The following is a 25,162-nucleotide window of genomic DNA, read 5'->3' on the forward strand; positions in this document are numbered from 1 at the left end:
CTTTCTCTCCCTCTCTTTGTAAATCTGATCTCCTTTTCCAATAAAAATAAATAAATCCTAAAAAATAAAAATAACCTATCATTAGCATGATTTCTCAGAAGTCATTCTAATACCAAAATACAGAACTGTGCCTCTTGCTGCAAGCTTCACTGTGTACTGTTATGAGGGGGATGCATTCCACCACTTGATTTTTCTATTGATTCCTTGTTTCTAGTCACCAATGGGGAGATCACTGAGGCATATGACTCTTTCTTTTTTAAAAAAAAATTATTTTTATTGGAAAGATTTACAGAGAGAAGGTGAGACAGAGAGAAAAATCTTCCATCTAATACTGGTTCACTCCCCACATAGCCACAACAGCTGAAGTTGAGCCGATCCAAAGCCAGGAACTTCTGGGTATCCCACGAGAGTACAGGGTCACAAAGCTTTGGGCTAGCCTCTACTGCTTTTCCAGGTCACAAGCAGGGAGCTGGTTGGGAAGTGGAGTAGCTGGGAAATGAACTGGTGCCATATGGCATCTCAGTGCATGCAAAGCGAGGATCTAGCCACTAGCACTAAGATGCTATTGGGGTATAACTAAAAGTAATACTACCAGAGTATAAAAATTCAATCGCTTACCCCTGAAGCATGCAGAGCCGAAGTTTATAAAACCTTTCACTTCATCAACAGACCTGTAGTTGTCCACTGTGGAAGTTTCCAGCTTAGGGACCCACATTGCCACTGAACATAATTATCCTTAACTCATAAACAGAGATCCCAGGTGCCTGTCAGCCAATGTGCCCTGTGATGCTCCATCTCTGGGGAGCAAGGAAAACAAACTGGAATGAAGAAAGGGCTGTTTTCTGCTAAGACACCACATGTCTAAGCTCTCAGTTTGAAATCCACAGCAACAGAATTCCAGACTCTTGGGCAATAAGACACTGTAACCATCAGCTACCTCACAGCTTCTGGAATCATGGGAAACCTCACCTAGATCTAACATCTCCTTCTGGGTAACAGCAAGTTTTATCTAGGAGAAAGTCCTTGAGGGTCAAGGAATGAACACAAACATTCAATATCATGTTTCTTACTGTAGGATGAATACTTTTTAATTTCTCACTAATTTTTGTTTTCCATGTACTCACTTGTTTCTAGGGCCCAACGGCACCAGAGGAAGAAACAAAGACATACTATTTAGTGTTCCAATTGTTAAATTAGGTATCACATTTCCAAAAAGATTGATTTTAATTCTGATCATGATTAACAGAATTGCAGTGTGGTCAAACTGACATGGGAATTTGCCTGATATTTTTCTTTATCCTTAATTTTTAAGCTTTAATTGTCATCCTTAATGCTAAGACTCACATCCTGCCCCGGGTATCTGTACACAGAAATGCACCTCACTGGATTCACTCTCAGCCCCTGTGGATGTGCAGACAGCAACACCACACACTGCCGGCAATGATTACCCCCCTAAGCCACCACCTGCTATGGCCTCCCACCTTTGATCCTTTGCCATCACAGTATCATCTTCAAACAGCAGTGCTATGTTCCGACTGCAAAAACAAGTGTACTCCTCAGTGGAAAAACACCACATTCCAGCTTGGTGAAGCAGGTGGTGTGTTTCATAGGATGGAACAGAAAGTAGCATCTCTTCCTCTCAAAAGAGAAGGAAGACTATCAGCACATCAGCATATTAAGTCATGCACGATGAATTTTAAGCGCTGCCTCATCGATGGAAATGTGGTAAAATCTGACAAATCAGCTTTTAGGAAGTGTTTAAGTCCATTGTTCAAACCCAAGCCCTTGGCTTTTTCTTAAACCAACTTTTTCATCTTCCACAGAAGGAGGAAGGAGAAGATGCTTTCCAAGATGCTCACAACTGCTTCTGTTCTGGGAGATCTGAAATCTTGCACAACAGAATGACCATTCGGGTAGAAGACAGATAGTTAGTGCTTTCTATTGACATGTAGAATCAGTAGAATTAATTTATTTCCCTGAAGCAGCAAACCTATTTGGATATTAGAGTTGCAGCTGCAGGCTTAAAAAAAAAAAGCTTAGTGTTTTTCAGTTCTTTTCTTGAAAGAACCAACTCCCTCCCTCATTAAGACTGGCTCCTGGGAAGCTAACTAAGACCAAATAAAGTCTTGATAATATGGAGAAAAAAGCCCAGAACCAAGAATAGGAGTCACCCCAAGCCATGAACACATCCTTGCCAATGCAGGGAGTCTGCCTAATTAGGATTGAGGCTAGAGAATAACATCACCCAGAGCAGGAATTGTTCTGGCGATTGCTTCCACTGTGGTTCATAGCCATGCTTCTTCAAGCTAACACTAGGTGTACACAAAGCAATCGCTTGTCATTTTTGTACACTTTTCCCCCACTGTTGGAATGACTGGAACAGAAACCCTGTTTCAGCTACATACGCAGAAACAAATTAATAGACTGCCATGGTTTCACTTTTGAGATTCAAGGAAGCCAACATTCGGCTCATTGAGCGTAAGTGGGTATAGTTCTGTAGGGATTACAAGCGCCATCATTCCAAGATGGTAATATCTTCTCCCATCTGCAAACGTGGTAACAGAAAGAGTGACTCTATAGGAAATTCGGAGCCTAAAACATCATGCACATCACTGAAGAGCTATGTAAATCTGTTTGCTCCTGCTATGTTGTCCTGGACTATTGCTTGTTCAGAGGGCAGGAGAAAGCTCTGTTCTAGGTACCATATTCAGGCAGACCCAGTAGTTCATGAGAGCAAAGTAAAGTTCAACACGATGTGATGAACAAAGCAAGAAATCCTCACACCCATCCAATAAAGCATTTCTTTCTTTTTTTTTCTTAAAAGATTTATTCAGTTTACTACAAAGTCAGATATACAGAGAGGAGGAGAGACAGAGAGGAAGATCTTCCATCCGATGTTTCACTCCCCAAGTGAGCCGCAACGGCTGGTGCGTGCGGATCCGAAGCTGGGAACCAGGAACCTCTTCCGGGTCTCCCACACAGGTGCAGGGTCCCAATGCATTGGGCCACCCTCGATTGCTTTCCCAGGCCACAAGCAGGGAGCTGGATGGGAAGTGGAGCTTCTGGGATTAGAACCGGCGCCCATATGGGATCCCGGGGCTTTCAAGGCGAGGACTTTAGCCGGTAGGCCACGCCACCGGGCCCAATAAAGCATTTCTTAACCAAGAAAAAAAGAGCTGGGCCCAGCATAGTAGCCTATTGGCTAAAGTCCTTCCCTTGTACACACTGGGATCCCATATCAAAGCTGGTTAGTGTCCCAGCAGCCTGACTTCCCAGCCAGCTCCCTGCTTGTGGCCTGGGAAAGCAGTCAAGGATGGCCCAAAGTTTTGGGACCCTGCACCCACATGGAAGACCTGGAAAAGGCTCCTGACTCTTGGCTTTGAATCAGCATAGCTCCGGCCATTGCGGCTGCTTGGGGAGTGAATCAGCAGACAGAAGATCTTTCTGTCTCTCTTCCTCTCTATATATCTGACTTTGCAATATATATGCATAAATAAATAAATAAGAGCTTACTGACACATATATGGGATGGACCTCAGACAGTATACCCCAACTGTTCCTTCTACAAGGGCCTCCAGTAAACATCTCAACTGAGACACAACCATACAAGGTAATAATTAGTCAATAGCAAATGAAACAACATTTAAAGCAGAAAATGTGGACAATAAATGTGGTACCTTAGATTATATATATATTAATTCTACTTCACATGCTTCTTATTGGCACATATAGCTGAACAAAACACAAAGGTATTCATGTATCATATACCGCTGTCCAATGCACTGAGAAGCGAAAATTACCTAGCTTTTAATGATTCTGTGGTTACAAAAAAATTTGACTTTTTGTTATAGTAATAAGTTGATATTTTATGAACAGAAGTTGAATATTTTAAAAATCACAAAATGAATTTTTACTTCTTTTACACCTTAGATTACTAAAGGTTGCCATGTTTTGAAGGAGGCAGTGAAATCCCAATTCTTAGTTTTTCCTAGCTAACCCAAGCAAAAACAGGTTCCTCTGTCCACTATGGATAGCGCTGGGAGAATGGCCATGCTCTGGCTAATGAGAACAGCTGAGGCATAGCTGAAATGCCTGGCCCTGTGATTATGTGGGGCAAGATCAGAGGATTTCCTTAAGATGAGTGATCAAAAGAATACAGGGAGTCAGTTTGACGTGACTGCTGTCAGCTTGGTAATAACCACCATATTTCGTTCAGGTGAGTCACAGTCATCCCTAACCCGAGGGGATAAACAAAGTCATAACACGCAGAGCAATTCATGCTAGGCACAAATGAATGGAATGTCCATTGCTAAAGTACTTCAAATAGTTTATGAAAAACAATTTAAAAATTTATTTTTGGATCTGGCACGGTGATGTCGCAAGCTAATCCTCCACCTTGGCCCTGGCATCCCACATGGGCACTGGCTTATCGCTCTTCTTCTGATCCAGCTCCCTGCTGATGGCCTGGGAGAACAGCCAAAGACGGACCAAGTCCTTGGCTCCCTGCACCCATGTGGGAGTCATGGAAGAAGGTCCTGGCTCCCAGCTTTGGATCAGCTCTGGCTGTAGTGGACTTTTAGGAGAGTGAAACAGTAAATGAAAGATTTCTTTCTCTCCACAATTATGACTTTCAAGTAAAATAAGTAAATCTTAAAGTCAAGACACACCGAAATTGTTCGGAAAACAATTTTGTCTAGCTTAGCGAATAAACTTTTCCTCTTCACAGCTTGACAGATTCCCTGGTCTTGCTGCCATCCAAGACACGCTTCCTTAAGAGCCTAATAAATTGCCTTTGTCAGCCTTTTTCTTTAGACTTGCAGCACCTCTGCCTTTGGTGGCAAGCTCTTATATACTGAGTTTTTTTTTTTTTTCAAAATAATAACCCCCAACTACATTTGCTGTAAGGAACTTCAAAATAATATTGTCGAATGCAGATTCAGCGTTGGCTTGCAATGCTGGCCTTCCATATGGATGCCAATTCAAGACTCAGCTGCTCCACTTCCTGCTAACGTACCTGGGGGGGGGGGGGCAACAGAGGATGTTCAATATGCTTGAACCCACATAACAGGCCTGGAGAAATCTCCTGGCTTCTGCCTGGCCCAGGCCTGGCCATTGTGGCCCTTTACAGGGTCTCTCTGTAATTTTGCCTTTCAAATAATTTTTTAAAAATTAAAAGGTTTGTGTACAATGGAATTAAAATTATTTTTGTGCATAGATTTTTGAAAGCTGTGCATTTTTAAGTAACAAGCATTTCCATTATTTTTCTGATGTATCACCATACTTTCTAAACTAGTAATCTATGCAGAAACACTCTTCAAGAAATTTCTTCTTTCTCGAAAAGATATTTTTTCCAAATAATCTAAAACTGAAGGTAGAGAGATTTTATTTTAATTATGAATTTTACTTCATTTTGCTTAAACTGCCTACAAACAATGCAACATGGTTGTTAATGGAATCTGAGGATGGATCTGAGCTTTACACATTGGCGGTGAACCACAAAAAGGCATCCCTTTCAGATATGTAACATGTTTCCCTTCAGTTCCAAATGTGTATGCTCAAGTTGTAATATTATCTGGAAACATGTGGAAAACAGAAAACACAACCTCATTGTTTAGATTTAACCAAAAAGGAAACTTGTTAGCTCTGGAAAACAAACCTCTGAGTGAAGAAGAGGACTCTGGATCACAACTTTCCTAGAGAGAGTGGGGGAGGGTGGAGGAGAAAGTCAGTTTGAGAGAAAGTCCTTGCCATCACAGTTAAAGGGTACAACACAGGCTAAATGCTATTCACTCCAGGCCCTGCCCACTACTGCCTTTGTAAACGCACAGCTGTCTGGCACTTCATGACAGTCTGGAATGACCACAGCCTGCTTCTGTGAAACTATACTGCATGTGCAGTGAGTTGAGATGGTATTTTAAAAAGCACATAGTTAATGTATTTACCAATTCTGCTTACAGAAAACAGCTCCTCTACAAACAGTTCATGACGATGATTATTTAAAACTCAGATTCATTTTATTCATTCGCTTTGAAAAGCTCAGTAAAATAGGAACATACATAAGTAACATTGGACATTAGTGCTATCCTGGTAAAATCAATCCTAAGGAACAAAAACGCATGCTTCAAACATGATTTGATGAAATCTTACATCCTACAGATGGAAAGCCACACTTTCCTTCTCTAAAAAAAGTATGTGCCACAAACTGGATGTAGAAAACAGGAGATGGCCTTTTAAGATGCTATTCTTAAGGGACAATAAAACTGGGCAAGTCTATCATGGGATGGATATTATTCTGGGAGTTGATTTAGGAAAGCTCAGTCCCTGAGTTCCACTGAAAAAGTAGAAGTGTGCTAGATCCAGGCAAAACAGATACCGGGTGAGGGAGTAGTTGGAACTTCTTCATCGCTTAGGAATGAAGCTCCACAAGGAAACGCAGCCTTCAAAAAAGTGAATGTATCAGCATCAAGACATTGACAGATAGTTATTTATTTTGAAACAAAGAATCTTAAAATAGCAAGCACTTGTAAAGCATTCATGTTATCCCGTGACTAGACTAGTATATTGGTTTCCACAGAGTTCTTTACAAATGCAGTTGCTGTCCATGGGTGTTGGCTCTCTCACAGCATGCTGGCCTTAACTGAACATGCATTACTACAATGTGCCACATTTAACACGCACATAACAAACCCCTGACTTCCCCTGTCTCATCTACTTTCTTCTATGTGATTCCTGATTTACACATATATAGATTTATGCCATACCTGTGTGTATACATACATACGTATATACCATAACTACATACATATATGACATACAGAATGTGCATTATGAACCATTTTCCCCACCCAGAATTTCTGAGCCATCCTGTGTACTCCTGCATACCCGTGAAGGCTCCCCATCTGCTCTACTCCCACTCCATCCCAAGAAGCCTGTACCTTGAGTTCCGGAGCTCTTTGTATTGACACTTCCACACTGCTTAAATGCATCACCATGATCACATTCATATTTCAACTCTGCCCCTAAAGTGCCCTTTGGCTCCATGTCACAACTTGTGTTCACTTCCTCCTTTACCTTCAGGAGTATTCTGAATTGTTAGTATGATGGTATCACCAGAAGAGCTCTCCTCTATACCCAACAGATAAAAATCAAGTTCCAAACATATTCCAAGTTGAGCCAATACCACAGTCTTATCCCTTGATACTGTCCCACTCAGAATTCTATAGGAGGGAGGAAAGTATGCTAATATTTAAAAGAATTAGTAACTATTTAAACCCGAAGCAACATAAACCCTTTGTACCTAAGAATTTTTTTATTGTATATTTGTTGCATTTCCTAGTTTGCAAACAGAAAATCCTAAGCAACTATGTTTTTTATTACTGTATATTTGAAAGAAGCACAAGCAAATGCATTAAGTATGATGACCTGATCCCAGTCTAAAATTCAGTGCATGTTCACTGGTATGCTGAGCGGTCTCATGGTCATGATGGTTAGGAATTACCCAAGACCTAGTAATAATGTAAGAGGCTCTCTCATATACACCAGAAATAAAGCTGCTTTCATGCTTTTGAACATCCAGGACTCTGACAAGGCCCACTCGATTAATACACAATTAAACATCTTCCTAGTAATTGTAAGTGTAGAAAACATCAATTAGGGCCTGATGCAATAGCCTAGAGCCTAAATCCTCGCCTTACATGCACTGGATCCCATATGGGCACTGGTTCCTATCTCAACCTCTCTACTTCCAATCTAGCTACCTGCTGAGGCCTGGGAAAGCAGTTGAGGATGGCTCAAAGCCTTGGGACCCTGCACCTAAGTGGGAGACCAGGAAGAAGCTCCTGGCTCCCTGATTTTGGATCAGCTTAGCTCCAGTCATTCTGGCCACTTGGGGAGTGAACGAGTGGGCAGAAGATCTTTCACATTGTAAATCTGGCTTTCCAATAAAAATAAAGAAGGAAAGGGAGGGGAGGGGAGGGGAGGGGAAGGGAGGGGAGGGGAGGGGAAGGGAGGGGAGGGGAGGGGAGGAGAGGAGAAGGGTAGTTATGCTTACGGGACATACAAAATTATGCTGCCAATTTCCAACTTCATGTAGTTGGGTCCACCTCTCTCTACTCAATATTCCCTGACCTGTGGTTCCCGAAATGCCTCCCTGCTTCCTCAGGGGATGTTCTCTCCAGTGCCACTAGTCCTGAAGAAGAAACTCCACACAGACAGCTGCACTCCCACATCCCTTCCTGGGGGTGAGGTATTTGCTCCATTTGTGTAGGAACAGGAAAAACAGGGGAAAAATCACTGTCTTTAAGATCAATAATAAGCTGGGCTAAAATGCAAAGTTAACCACTGCTCTCTTCTAAAGCTGCACCGTGCATTAAAGTGGTCACCAGCCACATGTGGCTACCAATTACCTGAATTGCACCTACGCCAAATTGAGATGTGCTGTAAGGGTAAAATATATTGGGTTTTGAAGACCTAGAATGCAAAAGAAATGTAGAATGTCTCAGTAGTAGTTTTTATATTGATTATAGGTTGAAATAATGATATTGGGATATTTTGTGCTAAATAATAACACATTATTATTCACTCCCCAAATGGTTGCAATGGTTAGAGCTGGGCTGATCTGAAGCCAGGCACCAGGAGCTTCCTCTGGGTCTTCCACATGGGTGCAGTGGTCCAAAGCCTTGGACCAACCTTCACTGCTTTCTCAAGCCTTAACCAGAAAGCTGCATAGGAAATGGAGCAGTCAAGACCCAAACTGGCACCCATATGGGATGCCGGCACCTCAGATGGAGGATGAGCCTGATATGCCACCATGCTGCACCCTTAAATGTCATATTTAAAGCCAACACAAATAAGAAGCATTTAACATTCTCTTTAAAATACAAACATGGGTGATGGTTCCAGTGACTTAATATCTGCCACCTTTGTAGAAAACCTGGATTGAGTTTCCAGCTGCTGGTTCCAGTCCCAACGCAGGCTAGCCACTGTGGGCATTTAGGGTGCAAATCAGTGGGTGGTAAATCAATATCTACTGGTCACTTACATATTAACTAAATAAAATAATCACACACATGCATTCACGGCTACGTAAGCTCTGATTACCACTACATAACAAAAAATCTCCTAAGTTATAACTAAGAACATAAAAAGAAATGCAATGCTATCAAGCGCTAGCAAGCTGCAATTTATAAAAGTTCGTTCCTTACTTCGTTGACCAGTTTCACATTCTCTAAAATACTCGGAGAGTAAAGTGGCAGCATCTACACATCTAAATTACAGAATTCACCTAAAGGCACTTCTCAGGAAGAGACTCCTGTTACAAAGAACAAACAGAAACTTCTCCGGTTGACTTAATAACATCGTGCCCTGGAGTCAGGAACCAGAGGAGACCTGTCTTTCAAGAGGGTTCAGGTCATCCATGGTGAGTTGTGTTCTCACTGGTCATTGAATGTACCATAAACAATCATTGGGTCTCCACCTAATCTTGATTTACTGTTGACTTTAGAATCTAACTCCCGAGAGAGAAGACTTGATCGTGCTGTGGCAGCATAAAGTGTTTATCGATTCATGGCAACAGTTCTCTCAGTTCTTACCATCTTCCTGCTTCGATTCCTCCAGCCACATGATTGTACTTGTGTTCTCATAAGATCATTCCAGCTGCTGTGTAGCAAACAGACTATAACAAGAAAGCAGTGACAACAACCAACTGCTCATCTGAATTACTGAAATGATGGGAAGAGACTGAGATAGGTATGATGAACTAGAAAAGGTATCTTTTGTAGCAACTTCATGGAGATTGCTTCTGTTCATATGGACTCCACAAATTACATAATACTCTTCATCACTGGGTATGCTTTGCAATGCTTTTATAAAAAAGAAAATGTCCCAAAACTAAGTTTTGTTTCAAAAGAAATATTTAAAAACACAAAATGGCCTTTGTCAGCAGTTTTGTATTGGTTACAGAGTTTGTGATCTGAAAAGTTCTTAATCTATTTAATTGTTCAATATTTGCTCTAAGCACTGCTAAGCTTTTGGAGACACATAAATAAAAGATTCCAATTTTGCCATATGTTGCTTAACTCCTAATGTGACACAGGACCTGTAAGTAGTACACTGTGTGTAACAGACAAAGGAGGAAACAGACAGCACCACGGAAACTGGCAGATAGACACATCCCAATCTTCCATGGTACCCATACAATATGGATTATAGCTTCGCCATTTCCTACATCTGAACTCAAAGGTTAACACGTTTTTAAAGTTGTTTTAAACTAGAATCATGCATTGCACAATGACATTTCAGTCGGTTACAAACCACATGGATAGTGGTCCCATAAGATGATACCAGGACTGAAAATTCCTTTTGTTCAGTGATGTTGTACCATCTAAATGTCCCTGCTGGAGCACAGGGATACTGTGATACTGGTGAAAGCAAACCTAGTGCCCTACCTGTTGCATAAAAGATGGCACATTTTGGGCCAGGTACTTGCCACAGAGATTGAGACATTGCTTGGGATGCTAGTTCCCACACGTGACTGCCTGGACTGATGTTTGGTCCACTTCAATTGCAGCTTCCTGCTAAGGGGCACACTCGGAAGCAGGAGGTGACAGCCTAGGTCTCAGGGTCCTGTCAACCACAGGGGCAACCTAGATTTAGTTCTCAGCTTCTGGCTTGCCTAGCTGATGCAGGCACTGAGAAGTAAGACAGTGGATGGAGACACCCCTCTTATTGTGCATATGTATGTATCTCTCCACCTTTCTAATAAACAAATTTTTTAAAAATAATGCAGCACACATAATTATGCAGAATACATAGCTGATGCTTATGATAAATGATTACTATACTGTCGTTTTTAGTATTATGTTAGAGAGTGCCGTTACTATTAACAGTTTGCCAACAGCCTCACATACAGAATGCTACCATGTCTCAGAACTTAAGAGGCCATGTTACCCAAACCCATCATGCCTAGTCTGTGTAAGTTTAGTCTGTGATGTCAGCAGAATGACAAAATTCCCAACATAATATTTCTCAAAACATCTGTCATGAAGTGATGTGTGACTATGATTTCCAGTGCGGCATCCTCCAAAGGAGATGGTGATTGCATTTTATCTAGCGAGTGATAAATATGACATCACTATATTTTTGAACTGTGAAATACAAACAGTACCATATGGTCTGAATCCTTCCAACTGCAAACTAACAGTCTGTAATATTCTAATAAGCTGCTGTTGGGTCTAGGAATACCTTCAGCCAAATTTTTCTTTTTTCCTTATTATAACTAGCTTCTTAATAGATTTCTTTAGCTTTAGTGTTATAATTAGAAGACAGCTACTACTGTGCATAATCAAATGGTAATTGTTGTTTGGGTGACATCCAACCAATTTAAGCATCAGTACCTCCAAGAAAAAAAAAAACACAATGTCTGGCAAAAAACAGAAGAACAAATGACATGCTCTAATGATCTAGGTTATCTAACAACGTTTGCCTAACTGCTAAATTTTTTCAGAGGCTGCACAATCTGTGATATTAAAAAATCAATGTATTAAGCCATCACAATTCTAAACAACAATAAATTAGTATTTTCCAATATATAAGAATGGTGGGATAAGGAAAAAAATTCAATTAGGGTCAAAGACTTTTGTAGATCTCTCATTTGCCCTATGTATATTGTTGGCTATCTAACATATCAGCCTGAGTATTCAGAATTATGATACCTAACTATCATAGACATTTGGCAATTTTTTAGATGCCTACTGGGTGGATTTGATTCTTGTGTCCAAAGAATTTCCTAACACATATGTCTCTCACTTTTGAGGCCAAAGCCCAGTTGTAGATCCTGGTTCTATAGAGTAGATGATATAATAAGGTTTCTAGCCATCAACTTTCCTCCTCTCCATTTCCTGACCTGGTCTTCAGCCTATCAGATCTTCTTTCACAAATTCTATCCACTGTTAAATCAGCTAAAGACACCTACTATAGCTCCTCAAAGAATCCACACTTTGCTTCAAAAATCGTATTCCCAATTTGTCCACCTCTCCTTAACTCCATTGTCCCCACTCTCATCCAAATCTCTGCCCAATAGCAGTGGCTTCTTATAGATCTCTGTGCATCCATTTTGTCATGCCACTCATTCCACACTTCACAGCCAAAAAGGTGAAATCACAGGTGACAACTAATACACAGACCACAAAAATATAAACTCTGCAAGGGAGATTGATTTGCTGGGAAACAATGGATGTATACAGCACGCATCTTTACTCTCCAGTAACAGCAGCATTTCCATTTTTATTTTTAACCATACTTTCACAATGCACTACTTTACTTTCCTCCTTTTCCTATAGTTGTCATATCATGATATGTTTACATATCAGGAAGTTAAGCTTGCAATAATGAAATTAATGATTATGCAGTTGTAATAACTTGGGGACCAACAAGAGGGGGATTTGGGGGAAAAAAAGAGAATGGTAAGGGGAAAGAGGTATTTACTGTTTCTAAACTGTATCATGAAATTTAAAAAGTAAAGAAGGGCTCAGTGTGATGGTTCGATTGGCTAATCCTACATCTTCAACTGCTGAGATCCCATACAGACACTGGTTTGTGTCCCAGATGCTCCACTTCCCACCCAGTTCCCTGCTTGAGGCCTGGGAAAGCAGTGGAGGCCTCAAAGCTTTTGGACTTGCAACCACATGGAAGACCCAGAGGGAGCTCCTAGCTCCTGGGTTCAGATCAGCTCAGCTCTGACCACTGCAGACGCTTGAGGAGTAAACCACCAGATGGGAATAGCTCTCTCTCATTTTTGCTCTCTTTCTCTCTCTCCCTGTAAATCTGTCTTTCCAATAAAAACAAATAAATCTTTAACAAAAAAAATGAAATCATGTCCTTTCCTTCCATAAAATCCTTTGAAATGACTTAAAAACCTCAAAAATTATCAACACTTTCTGTATCACACAACATGCTCTGATTCTTGCCCGCCTTTCCAATCTTAAACATGCATCAACTTATAAGTAGATACGCAAAATAAATGTAATGCAGACTATTCATGGAACGAACGAATGAAGGGCTTCCCTGCTGCACCATGGATGCTGCCTAAAAGCATGCGTCTTTATATTCCTGTGTTTACGCCCCTAAGGTCTGTTACCCAGCTTTCCAAACAGACCAAGGAAGCTACCATTTCCCCCTGGAAACACTTAAAAAATACTTAAGACAACATATTTACAACCAGTTAATTTTTCATTCTCAACTTACAATCTCTTTTGGGAAGAGCACATTTTATGTTTTATAACCAGGCATCATTAAATAGTAAGTGGTGAAACTGTTCCATAGAGAGAGAATTAGTCCTCTGGAGATGCTGTCCCCACTGTTTACACACAGTATTAGTAACCTCTGACCCAAATTGCTGCTCCCTAGTGATATTATAAATGGGGAAGAATTTTTCTGTCTGCTAAACGATAGGGTTTAGATTTCAACAGGAAATGCTGCCCAGTAACAGGTTTTCTCGTATGATCTCACTCTTGATTTACTTTTCACTGAAGAACAAGAAATAACTCGCAGAAAAGTTTGATCTTCACAACTCTACAATGTACTCACCTTAAACACATTCAAACCAGAAACACTGTTGTCCTGAATTTGGTCAAGTCTGGGACATAAGGACTCTCCTGCACTAAGATTTGTACCACTGAATTGTAAGCAATTTAGAAGATACACACAGTTTGTGTTCTTTGTCCTTGTGAATCAAAAGAATATTCTGGGATGCTGTGACTGACCATCAGTCCCTACTGTGTCCCCTTAAATAATGATGATTTCATGCAGGCTGCCAGGAGCAGGGAGATTGGCCCCTGTCTCAAGCCTACAAAGCATATTCCACTTAAAAAATTCAGAGGCAGGACCCAGCGCGGTAGCCTAGTGCCTAAAGTCCTCACTTTGCACACGTTGGGATCCCATATTGGCACTGGTTCAGGTCCTGGTGGCCCTGTTTCCCATTCAGCTCCTTGTTTGTGACCTGGAAAAGCAGTGGAGGACAGCCCAAACCCTTGGGACCCTGCATCCACATGGGAGACCTGGAAGAAGTTCCTGGCTCCTGGCTTTAGTTGGGCTCAGCTCCAGCCATTGTGGCCATTTGGAGAGTGAACCAGCAGATGGAAGATCCATGTATTTCCTTCTCTCTGTATATCTGCCTTGCCAATAAAAATTTAAAAACAATTTTTAAAAATTTAGAGGTAAAATGACTGAGACAGATAAAGTCTCCATCTGTGGATTCACTTCTCAAACACCTACAACAACTGGAACTGTGACAGGCTGAAGCTGGGAGCTGACCACTCAAACCAGTTCCCCTAGGTGGGTGGCAGGGACCCAGTAACTAACTTTGGCCTCCCAGGGTGCACATCAGCAGGAATGTGGAATTCCGAGTAGAGCCAGACCTTGAAAACAAGCCATCTGATAGGGGTTGTGGGCACACCAATACGTATCTGAACCAGGAGGCCAAACACATACCCCAGCATATCCCACAGGTAACAGAAAAATAACAATATTGGAGTAAGGAGAAGCAGTCAAGAGAATGAACCCTGACCAGGCTCCAACAACAGAGTGCTACCTGTTTAACAGACCAATTGCTGGGCTCTATAACCAGCCACCTGCTGCATGTCAAGGCCACAATTCCCACAGGCTGCTCTTAGCCACTGGGTCAGTGTAGCAGGTAGCAATGCAAAGCTCCGCATGACCTTGCAAAGTCTGCTATGACACTTCCACCAAACCTTCTCCTCACCCAGATGGGCTCAGGCTTGACCTGATTTGCATTGCCCTCCTTCACGGCTCCAATCCTGCCCCCTCCTTTCACAGATCTCCTAATGAAGCCCTAGCGTGTTGAATCCTGTCTTCGTATTTGCTCAGATCAGCCGAACACATCCAGATGAACAACCTATTAAACGAATCCTCAGAAAAATCAATCAACAGAGATTTTATATAGATCTCAAGCTTAGATTGCCTCCTCCATTCCATTCATTCTTATCTTGAGAAAATACTAACAAAAAACCCAAGCTTTTAGCTAAAAGTAGCCAATTGATAACTTGAATTTCGAATTCATTCATTCCTAAAGACAAGGGAACAGATTAGGAACTATTTGGTGAAATTATCTACTTATGTATCTGTCTTGTATTCAACTATAAATTGACACCTTGTCTCATTCTTTTTTTTTTTTAAAGAATGCTGGATTTACAGCAGATGTTCAGTAGATGAGCGCAGGAGATAAAATCAATATCACTCATGCACAGGCAGGTACAGAGATTATACAGGAGGGAGGCATTCTCAGACATTTCCAGGAATATGAAAAACACAACTATTGTTTTCATTACCCAAATCACACAAAATTAAACTCCAACTTCACATTAAAAACCACAGGAAGTAACATTCTCAGAAAGCCTTAGACCTTATGGCAATAAGAAAAAGAGAAAGTGTGAACTATTGTAAGGAACTGATTTTACACTGTGGAGGTCTCCTGAGTGATACCTTACTGGCTTCAAATACTTAGCCTGCCTCTCTAAGAACTGGCCCAGACATAATGTGTGAGTTTAGAAGAACAAGTTGCAATAATCATGCAGACAGACATAAACCTGTAGATGCTATTTATATATCTCATATATATGCACATAATTTGTATACTTTCTACTTTGATTTCCATATACTAATGAAATTGTAGATTTAATCAAACTCCATTTTTCCTAAATTAAAGAGAAAAAAGAGAGAGAGATAAGTGTTTGACCTATAGAGTAAGACATTTCTTAGGATGCTGGTGTACGGAAGTGGCTGGATTCTACACTCAGCTCTGGGTCCTGACTCCAGCTCCCTGCAAACACAGACAATAGGCACGGTGATGGCCCGGGTGCCTAGGTTCCTGGCACCCCGTGTGGGATACCTGGACTCAGTTCCTGGCTCCCAGCTTCAGCTTTTGTCCTGGCCCAGGCCACTGAGGGCATTCTGGGTTTAGTGAACCAGCAGATGAGATATCTGTCTGCCTCCTCCTCTGCCCAATAAACAAGCAAATGAAAAAAAGAAAAAAGAAGAAAATTCCTGCATCTTCCTATTGTATCAAGTAAAGGAATTGCTTTTAATCAAAATATTGACCTATTTAGATGACAGTGTCAGGTTGACATTTACTAAATAACATAACAGTAAATGGAGACCAAACAGAAAGTTAGAGTTAGACCATTACACTGCACAATATCTGATTGCTTCATCATTAAAATAAAGCACTATATTTCACCAACTGCCGGCATATCCATGATGATTACATTTTACCATAACAACAAAAACAAGTGTGTCAGTGGAGACCCCAAACAGTGAAGCTCTAACTCGAGTGATAGATGAGTATATCTGAATTATACCTTGCCACTAGGGGATTCCTGCTGCACATTAGTGGACTGGAAAGCTAATTAATCCTCCTGTCGTCCCCTGGCTTAAGAACCTCATAGTAACACTAGCTTGACTCATGTGCTTGGAAGTACATTTGGTGAACCTGAGAAGGTGGGAAAAACATCTACATATGAAGACAGGAGAGCCAGAACACATTTTCCTTCCTTCCCGTCTCACTATGTTTCCCAGAAGCTACTGCAAGCGCAGTGAAATTACAAAATAAAGATAGGCCTCAATGTTGGCAATTTGAAACGATTAATTCATGTCTTTCAACATACAATCGTCTAATGAATAATATTTAGTACAAGTTATATGAAACTGCAAGTTAGCACTAAGGGAAGCCTAATTTTTGCCCTCCAGGTTAAGAAGAAAATAAAAGCATAGCTCTTCATATTTCAAATGGTTAACATGTTATTATTCCTGTGTGGCAACCTAATAGCAGGTACAATTTGAGGTGCTAACCAGGTTCATATGTGATAAAACATTTCAACAGGAAGCCACAGTAAAAGAAACTAACCCTGTGTAATTTAACATGTACTTTTAACAAAAAAAATCAGTCAAGCAAATAATTCCAAACAGTTAAAGTAATGAATATATGAAAAATGTCATTGAAAGTTCAAGGCAAACAAAGATTTCATAGCGTCTGATAAATAAGGTAGCAGCACAGAACAACCTGTCTAGAGGAAACCTCTGATTTAATGTAGAAAGAAATAAAATTTTAATTACTCAACATGAACAGGTGGAAAAGGAGAATTGATTCCTTTTCTAAAGAGACTGCTTTCCTGGCTAGCTGTCAAAAACTAGCTGAACAAACGTGGTACTTCCCAAACAGTTGCTTATAAAGTTTCATTATAAATGATTTCTGGCAGCACAATGTGGTACACATATGTACTGAAAATAAGCAACCTGTATGCCACAGCACTGTCCTTCTTCCCTAACTGAGCCCCTGCAGTCTCGTTACGTGGTGTCCTCACACAGCATAACCAAAAGGATTCCCTGACACCATAAAGATCATACCCTTGAGGAAAATGAGAAGCTACTAACATACGAGAAAGATCTACCACGTGCATGACCATTCTAATGCCATTCTACCAAATGTTATTCTTTGGCTCCATCCCACTAGATGTGGTTGAAATAAGCCTAGGTTTTGACAAAGTCAAGCTTATAGTTCAGTTAAACTCTCTCAGTCACGCTATAAGGTACAACTGGTTTTAAAAAGCTTACCATGATTCACAGACAAGTATCGGGGTCCCCCGGGGTCTCCTATACCCGCAGAAGAAATCACCCGACACTCCATGCTCTGTTTCAAGAGCCACTTTACTTCCAACCAGTCTTTCCTCGTCTTCTTCGTCGTCGTCATCTGTCCCGTCCATCCGTCCGTCCTCTGTAGCTCCCTGTAGCTCTCTCTCTAGCTTGCCTACAGCGGGCTGCTTATATATCCTTTTTTCCCGTGGGTCCACTGGGTGCTACCTGATTGGCCAGGCCCTGGAGAGGAGGCAAATCTGCCTCACCTGCTGGCAAGACCAGCTCTTGTCTCTCCACTTTGCAGAGCAGCTGCCGGTCCTGGGTTATTGGCCGCAGCTGCCACCGTGGGGCTTTCTTCAGCAACCCGCTCCCCATAGACAGGGACTACCAACTTTTCTACATATAGGCTTTGCAGGCCCCGTATGGCCTCTGCCACAAATTTGTCATTTTGATTTACTCCTTCAGAAGTGCAAAGCCATTTACTCACAGGCTATACAAAAACAGGGCCAGGGGCAGCCAAAGTTTGCCAACCCATGACCAAAAGACCTGAATACAATACCTTTTAAGCTACCACTGTCCATCCAACCTTTCCTTTTCTCCATTGTGTGTGTGTGTGTGTCTGTGTGTGTGCGTTTACTCTTTTGCTCTTTATTATTCATTTACCTAAGTTCAACAAAACATTTTTTCCCAGAGCTGCAATGTGCAATGAGAGCAGTCTCAAAGACCAGGGCCACCTGCTTTATTTCAAACAGCCACAAGAAAATGCTGTTGGCAGGAACCCTTCTTAAGTCTACGCCCAGAAGAGATCTGCAGCAGAGAGAGACTGTACATGCTCTCCGCCGACCGCCTGGGGCAGACACATAAAAGATCTAATGCTCCCTTACCTTGCTGGAGGAACATCGATATTAGAAGAAACAACTTTTCGTTTTTGCTCAAGGAGACAGATGGAGCGGGTGTTTTCTTTCTCATGGTCAAGGATCCGATTGCCTTTTTTGGTGTCTGCTGTTTTCATATCTTCCTCCATGGCCAAGGGGAACAGGTGTTGATGAGACATCTTTTTACTGGAGTCACGTTTTAAGTCCTCTGATTGAAATGTGAAGGTCATTTCCCGCTTAATGCTCCCCACCTGTGAAATGAAACACACCCAGTCTTACACAAAGCATCAGTTTTGCACGACCCCCTCAGACGCTTCGCAGTGATATTGCAGGCGTTGTCCTATCTGTTCATCTTGAGGGTTTTACAGTTTAAATGGGAAAACACAACTCAGAGACAAACCAAGATTACAGAGGAATACACAGCTGATGCACCTGTCATGGATTCAAGAAGATGCATCACAGACATAAGAAATGTCTTTGAGGCACACAAAAACAGTAAGATTCAAAAACACAAACTCCACAAGGAGTTTTTAAATTTAAAACATTATTGCTTAGGAAAACTTATGCATTAACACTTAAATATTTCAGACTTATTATCATACTAAATAAAAAAGACCTAACATATAAAAATTAAACTTCATTTTTGATTACTAAGGCTGATCCATCACAGACTAAGACTTATGAAAGTCTTTTTTTTGTTCTTTATCAACAGCAGTTAAGTGTTTCATAAAATCCCTCCAAAAGCATATGTTACAGACTATTTTTCCTTATCATTCTTAGTTAAGAACTTAGTTAAATGCAATGCTGACTGAGCCATAAGAAAAGATAAAATTAAACATCAAGGAACTGAAGCCTGCTCTTCAGAATTTGTGGTGATGAAGAAAGGCAGTGGAGTCAAAGGTTTGTATCAGATAACTGGTATTTACACAGGGTCTGCAGTGAGCTTGATCCCATGGGCATGATGCGGAGTCCAGCCAGCCAGCCAAGCCCCAGAGCTCACTCAACAGCTGAGTGCATTTCCAAATACACTCCATTTCACAGGTCTGTAAGACAATCCAACCCCTCTATGGAGTCTGTGGAGCTGGTTTATCAAGTCAGTAAATCTTCACTCATCCATTTGAAACGAATATACACTGCCTGGTTTCCTCTTTAATTATAAGCAGGAGAAAAGGCACAATGATATGGATCAAACAGATTTAGATTTTTAGATCCTAAAGCCATGTGTCCATTGCATTTTCAGAACAAAAAAGCATGCGTGTGTTGGATAATAGTGCATGAATATAATGACTAGAACCCTCAGGTTAAAAGGAAGCTCAGAGATGGTAGGGCTGCAGTCACAGGACTCGCCATAGAAGATAATTTCCAGCAACCAGGGGTTACCTGGGTCTCATAATCCACCTGCCACACAAAGCCCAAAACAGAGTCCAATTCTGTCCTCAGCCTGTGCTCTCAGGGACAAGTCAAGACCATCTTTCCACAGTTTTCCTGTCAGACCTCGACCCAGCTCCACAGGACAACAGCAAGCCACTTGTTGTAACTTTAACACATAAAAAGTCATCATACTTCACAGACTGCGCTAATGGGGAAAAAAAAGCCAAGAAAAACCAGTGTCTGTCTTTAATAAATGTGAATGTATATAGAAAGAGAGACCTTTCACCTGCTGGTTCGTTTCCCAAACATCTCCAACAGTTAGGAGCCGGGCAGGCCATTGAAAGGAGCCAGAACTCAATTCAGGTCTCACCCTTGGGTGGCAGGGGTCCAGGTACTGGAGCCATCACCTGCTGCCTCCAGGGATGTGCAGCAACAGAAGCTGGACTTGGAAGCAGTCCTGGGACTCAAAACCAGGCATTTCAATACGGAATGTTCACATCCCCAAACACTACACCAAATGCCCGTCTCTGTTAACTATTTAACGAATCATACACAAATCCCTGAGCCTAAAGAACTGTATCATGAAAAATAAAAATATTTAATTAAAAAAAGAGCTAAGGCAACAGGAAAAAAATGGGGGGGGGGGAGTTTTGAGTTTCCCAAAATGTAAAATCAATGTCCTATAAAAATCTGCTTAATAAAGCTACACAAGTAACAAATATCCACTAGCAATCAACATCTTTAGGGAACTCTTCCATGCTGTAGGTGTGATGAGGAGAAGCTTTTCACTTCCAGCTCATTCTCAACTTGTTACAATCAGGATATTCGACATAAATGAGGTGCCAAAGAAGAAAACAAAGGCCTTCAAGGATTACAAATAGCTTCTCCCTGAGTGTCAAGTATTACATTAACCAAATATTTAAGCAGTCATCAGTATTCGTTTAAAACAATTATTGGCATCTATGCTTTCCTTTGGGCATCTGAACTGTTGAAATGCCTTTCATACAACCTGTAAGGGGGGCAGGTGTGACAACACTGCAGGGACAGTAGCTTTTAGGCTCAAAATTATAGAAAAAACACGCAAAAATATATGTAACAAATTATTCAAACATGCCACCCTGAACCTGGTAGAATTTCCTGCTCCTCACAGCTTACAAAATTCGCGCTGGTCCAGCCATCCATCATTTAGATGTAACCTGGCATTTCACTTGAGAATCCCACCCCCAATATCTTCCAGCCCCTTCCCCAACCCTGCCCACTTGCCAATCATCCTTAAGCAATCACCTGTGACAGTCTCAGGCACCAATCCCCTGGGACCTGCCCTCAATCCCTCCCAATCCCATCCCCCCCAAGCCTTGCTCACCTGAATATAAAGAGCCCCAGGTGCCGCCATCTTCCCTTTTCCTTGCTGTTCTTCCACCACCCCCGGTCCTGTTCCTGCCCCGGTGGAATAAACCTCCTAAGATACCTTGCTGCGTCTGGTGTTTACGGCTCACGGTAAAAGAACTAGGCTGCTGGAATTAGCTGCATATAATAACATAAGAACTAGAACTTGAACTGTTTTAAATAACTAACAATATGCTGTCTCCAAGATGTCACTGTACAGGTAAAAATGCAATAATAATTTCCCAAAAAGTTCTTAAGATTTATTTTATCTATTTCAACGGCAGAGTTACAGAACGAAAAAAAGTAAGAGCAGAGCACAAGCTTCCATCCACTGGTGTACTCCCCAAAACGGCCACAAGAGCTGAAGCCGAGCCCATCGGAATCCAGGAGGCACGGGATTCATCCAGGGCTGCCCAAAGATTTGGGTCATCTGCTGCTGCTTTCGCAGGCCATAAGCAGACAGCAGATCACAAGCAGAGCAGCTGGGACTAGAACTGGCATCCTTAGCAGATGCTGGAGGATTAGTATGCAACAGCACAACACCAGCCCCAGACGCAGCTTTCATACTTCATCCACGCACGGAGGGCACTTTTCCTTACTTCTGTCCTCCATTTGCAGAAGACCTTGGTAATACAACCATTCCTGCTAACCTGCAAGCTTTGGGTTAAGCTAGTTTCCATCTTTGACACTGCTTAACAATGAATTTACGGGAGGTGACATCCTTGGAAAAGCTAGATCTGAGAAGCCACATTCTGTGCTACAGCCAGCAAAGGGTTCAGTGACAGAAAGAACAAAACACTGGGTGGAGAGAAATGAACAGCAGCAACAAAGTGGGTAAGTGTAAATGAAGAGCACAGATAGAGCTAAGGAACATGGCAGGGGGCTCGCTTTCAGGGGTCAAGCTCGTCACAACCGATGTGGCAACCTCATACGACCCTGACAGTCTCCTCCCTGAGAGACCCCTAAGAGGCAGGGGCGGGGGAACTGGTGTGGCTTTGCAATAGTATGCGACTGCCCATTTTGGTGCAACCTGATTTATTTCCAAAGCCTCAAGACTCACTTCCAAACTCAGCTGTGAACAGATACAGGAACTAGAAAAAAGACCCAGCAAGTATTCCTGGCAACCTAAAGGTCTCATTCAACAAAAGGAACTTCCAGCAGTGTTTTGTTTTTCTTTTTCTTTATCACTCAAAGATTCAGAAGGCAAAAGAAGATGCTGCAAGTTAGTAATTGGATACAGAAACAGTGAGAGGTAATGATTTCACGCTCCAGGCAAAAAATAATGGACTCTCAGCAGCTGGCAATGAGGATCTGGTGAGACCACGGACGAATCTCCCTGTCAAGCAATTCGCTGACTTGAAAATCCAGCTTTGACTGAAAATTTGAGGAGGGAGGAAGAAAACACCCCGAGGAAATGGCCACGCTAGAAGTCTTCTGCAATAAATCAGAAGCAAAACAGCAAGACTAGAGGGTAGTAATTCTCAGGAGAAAATATAAGTGGAGACTTAGAAACAATCTTAGTCTGAATTTCAAAAGTAAAGGATTTCCAGCCCAAGGACAGACACCTATGACTGTAAGCCTATGACTGTAAGCCTATGACAGGGCTGAGATGGGAATGGGGACAAGGAGTATTTGTCTGGTCCTCACATCTCAAGATGAACCCTGACAAGCACTGAACACTGGGACAAGCATGAGGTAGACTGCATGGACAGGGCCTCCTTGAGAAAACAAGGCAGGCTTGATCTAGATAACATAGCGCATGTGGTCACAGGCCTGCTCTGAAACAAGGATACTTCAAACTATTGTTGGAAAAATTAAGTTTATTTTGGGGTACAAAAACATATGAAATGGTATCCATGTGGGATCTCCAATAAGTGAATGGAAGATAAGTCTTATGAAAAAAATTGCACGAGTTTTCAATTTTTTTCATCAAAATAAAAGTCGTCTAACAAAAATGTTCTTCCCTTATTCATTTTTATTATTCAAAGGCAGAGAAAAAGAGACAAATACACAGAGAGCTTTCATCTGCAGGATCACTCCAATTAAATGCCAGCAAAGCAGGAGCTGGGTCCAGAGAAGCCAGGAACCAGGAACTCCATCCAGGTCTCTCACAGGGGTGGCCGAACACAAGTACTTGAACCATCACTGGCAGCCTCGTAGAGTGCACATTAGCAGGAAGACAGATCAGAAGCACAGCCCGGAGTTGCACTCACTCATTCTAATATAGGACTACGGCATCCAAAGCAGTGCCTTAAGCACTGTGCCCAAAACTCCCTGAGTTTATTTTCTTCAAAGATGCATTCATTTATTTGAAAGGCAGCATGACAGACGGAGGGACATAAACATTACCTTCCATTTGCCACCTTACTTCACTCAAAGCCTACAACAGGTGGGGCTGAGCCAGGGGGAAGTCAGGAACCTGGAACTCCATCAGGTTCTTGGGCCATCCTCCACTGCCTGCCCAAGTGCACTGGCAGGAAGTTGGATCAGAAGTACAGAGCGGTCAGGACTCAAACCAGGCATTAATGGGAGACAAGCATCCTAAGTGGCAGCTTAACCCACTACATCACAACACCTACTCCTACACTTTTTTTTAAGAAGTTGGGGAGTCTTAATTAGCCAGCTGGCAACTGCCCCCATCAGAACAGGTGTGAGGGAAGCAGCCCCAAGCTGTCAGGACAATGAGCTTTTAAAAGAAAGGGGGAAAAAATCACATCCTTGTGGCCTTAGCAAGCAAGGGTACAAAAGCTACAATAAGCTGGATAGAGCAAAGATGAACAATGGTAATAATTAGAGTTTAAATTCTTGGAAATTGGTTCCACTTTTCATCAGGCCCAGTTCTTAAGACCTGATTTCCCCTTAGAGGAGGAGGGTTCATCTAACCTGACTGGTGATCATTGGATACACTTGCTCTATGTGTCAAATCTTGGACACCTCTTCCTGATTATTAATATATTGGCAGTGGATTCTGAGAACCATGAGCTTTATTGCCTGGACACAGTCAGTCACATAGTTAGTTACAACACATGGGCCTATGAGTAGTCCTAGAAATATTAGGAATAGAGGGCCAGCCAAGACAGACAGGAGAGTAGTTAGCCAGGGTGACCAGAACATACTTATATACCAATTTTCTTTGTTTTTCCTTAATCCTCATCTTTATTTTTTAACTTCATCTTCCCCACAACTGTTTGGAGATATGTGGATATGTGTAGAACTCTCAAAGAAAAGCAATTTGAATTCTTTTCTAAATCTGGGCAACTTTTTTGGTTCCCTCTCTTCTACCTTCTGGTTTCCTATCCCTTCTTCTTTTATGCTGCTTTCTCCTCCACTACACTGAGTAAAACATTTTGTTTCAATAAACAAATATTATCTTTTTTATCTATCTCCTATTTATGTTTATTTGAAAGGCAGGTTTACAGAGCATATGAGAGAAAAAGAAAGAGATCCTCCATCCTCCAGTTCACTCCCCAAGTGGCTACAATGGCCAGAGCTGAGCCAATCTGAAGCCAAGAGCCAGGAGTCTTCTCTGGGTCTCCCGTGTGGATCCAGGGGCCCAAGACGTAAAGCCATCCTCTGCTGCGTTCCTAGTTCATAAGCAGGATGCTGGATTGGAAGTGTAGTAGCCAGGTATGAATCAGCACACACAGCTGAAGGATTAGCCCACAGGCCATTATGCTAGCCCCCAACAAACACTATCTTATATTCAACTGTTTTCCCAAATGGTTATGTGACAGGAATCTCAGGGGTTGCTTAGTGTGGCTGAAATAGTGTACTTTTTAAGTGTTGTTACAGAATTTAAGTGCATTTTTATTTTAAATGTTTTTTTTACTGCAACATAAGTTCTTGAGATTTCCATAAAAATATGTATGAGAGAAAGCTGTCAA

At 41.7% G+C, this 25,162-nt stretch overlaps 1 protein-coding gene across 1 annotated transcript in view; it reads right to left on the bottom strand.

Moving 5' to 3' along the window:
- ZNF704 (zinc finger protein 704) overlaps positions 1 to 25,162 on the bottom strand; it is a 233,648-nt gene that overhangs the window by 155,296 nt on the left and 53,190 nt on the right. The window contains exon 2 of the mRNA XM_004588074.2: positions 18,531 to 18,772. Coding sequence (XP_004588131.2) covers positions 18,531 to 18,772 — 242 coding nt within the window. The remainder of the gene's footprint in view (positions 1 to 18,530; positions 18,773 to 25,162) is intronic.

This window comes from Ochotona princeps, chromosome 9 (genome assembly GCF_030435755.1).
Source record: "Ochotona princeps isolate mOchPri1 chromosome 9, mOchPri1.hap1, whole genome shotgun sequence".
NCBI lineage: Eukaryota > Metazoa > Chordata > Mammalia > Lagomorpha > Ochotonidae > Ochotona > Ochotona princeps.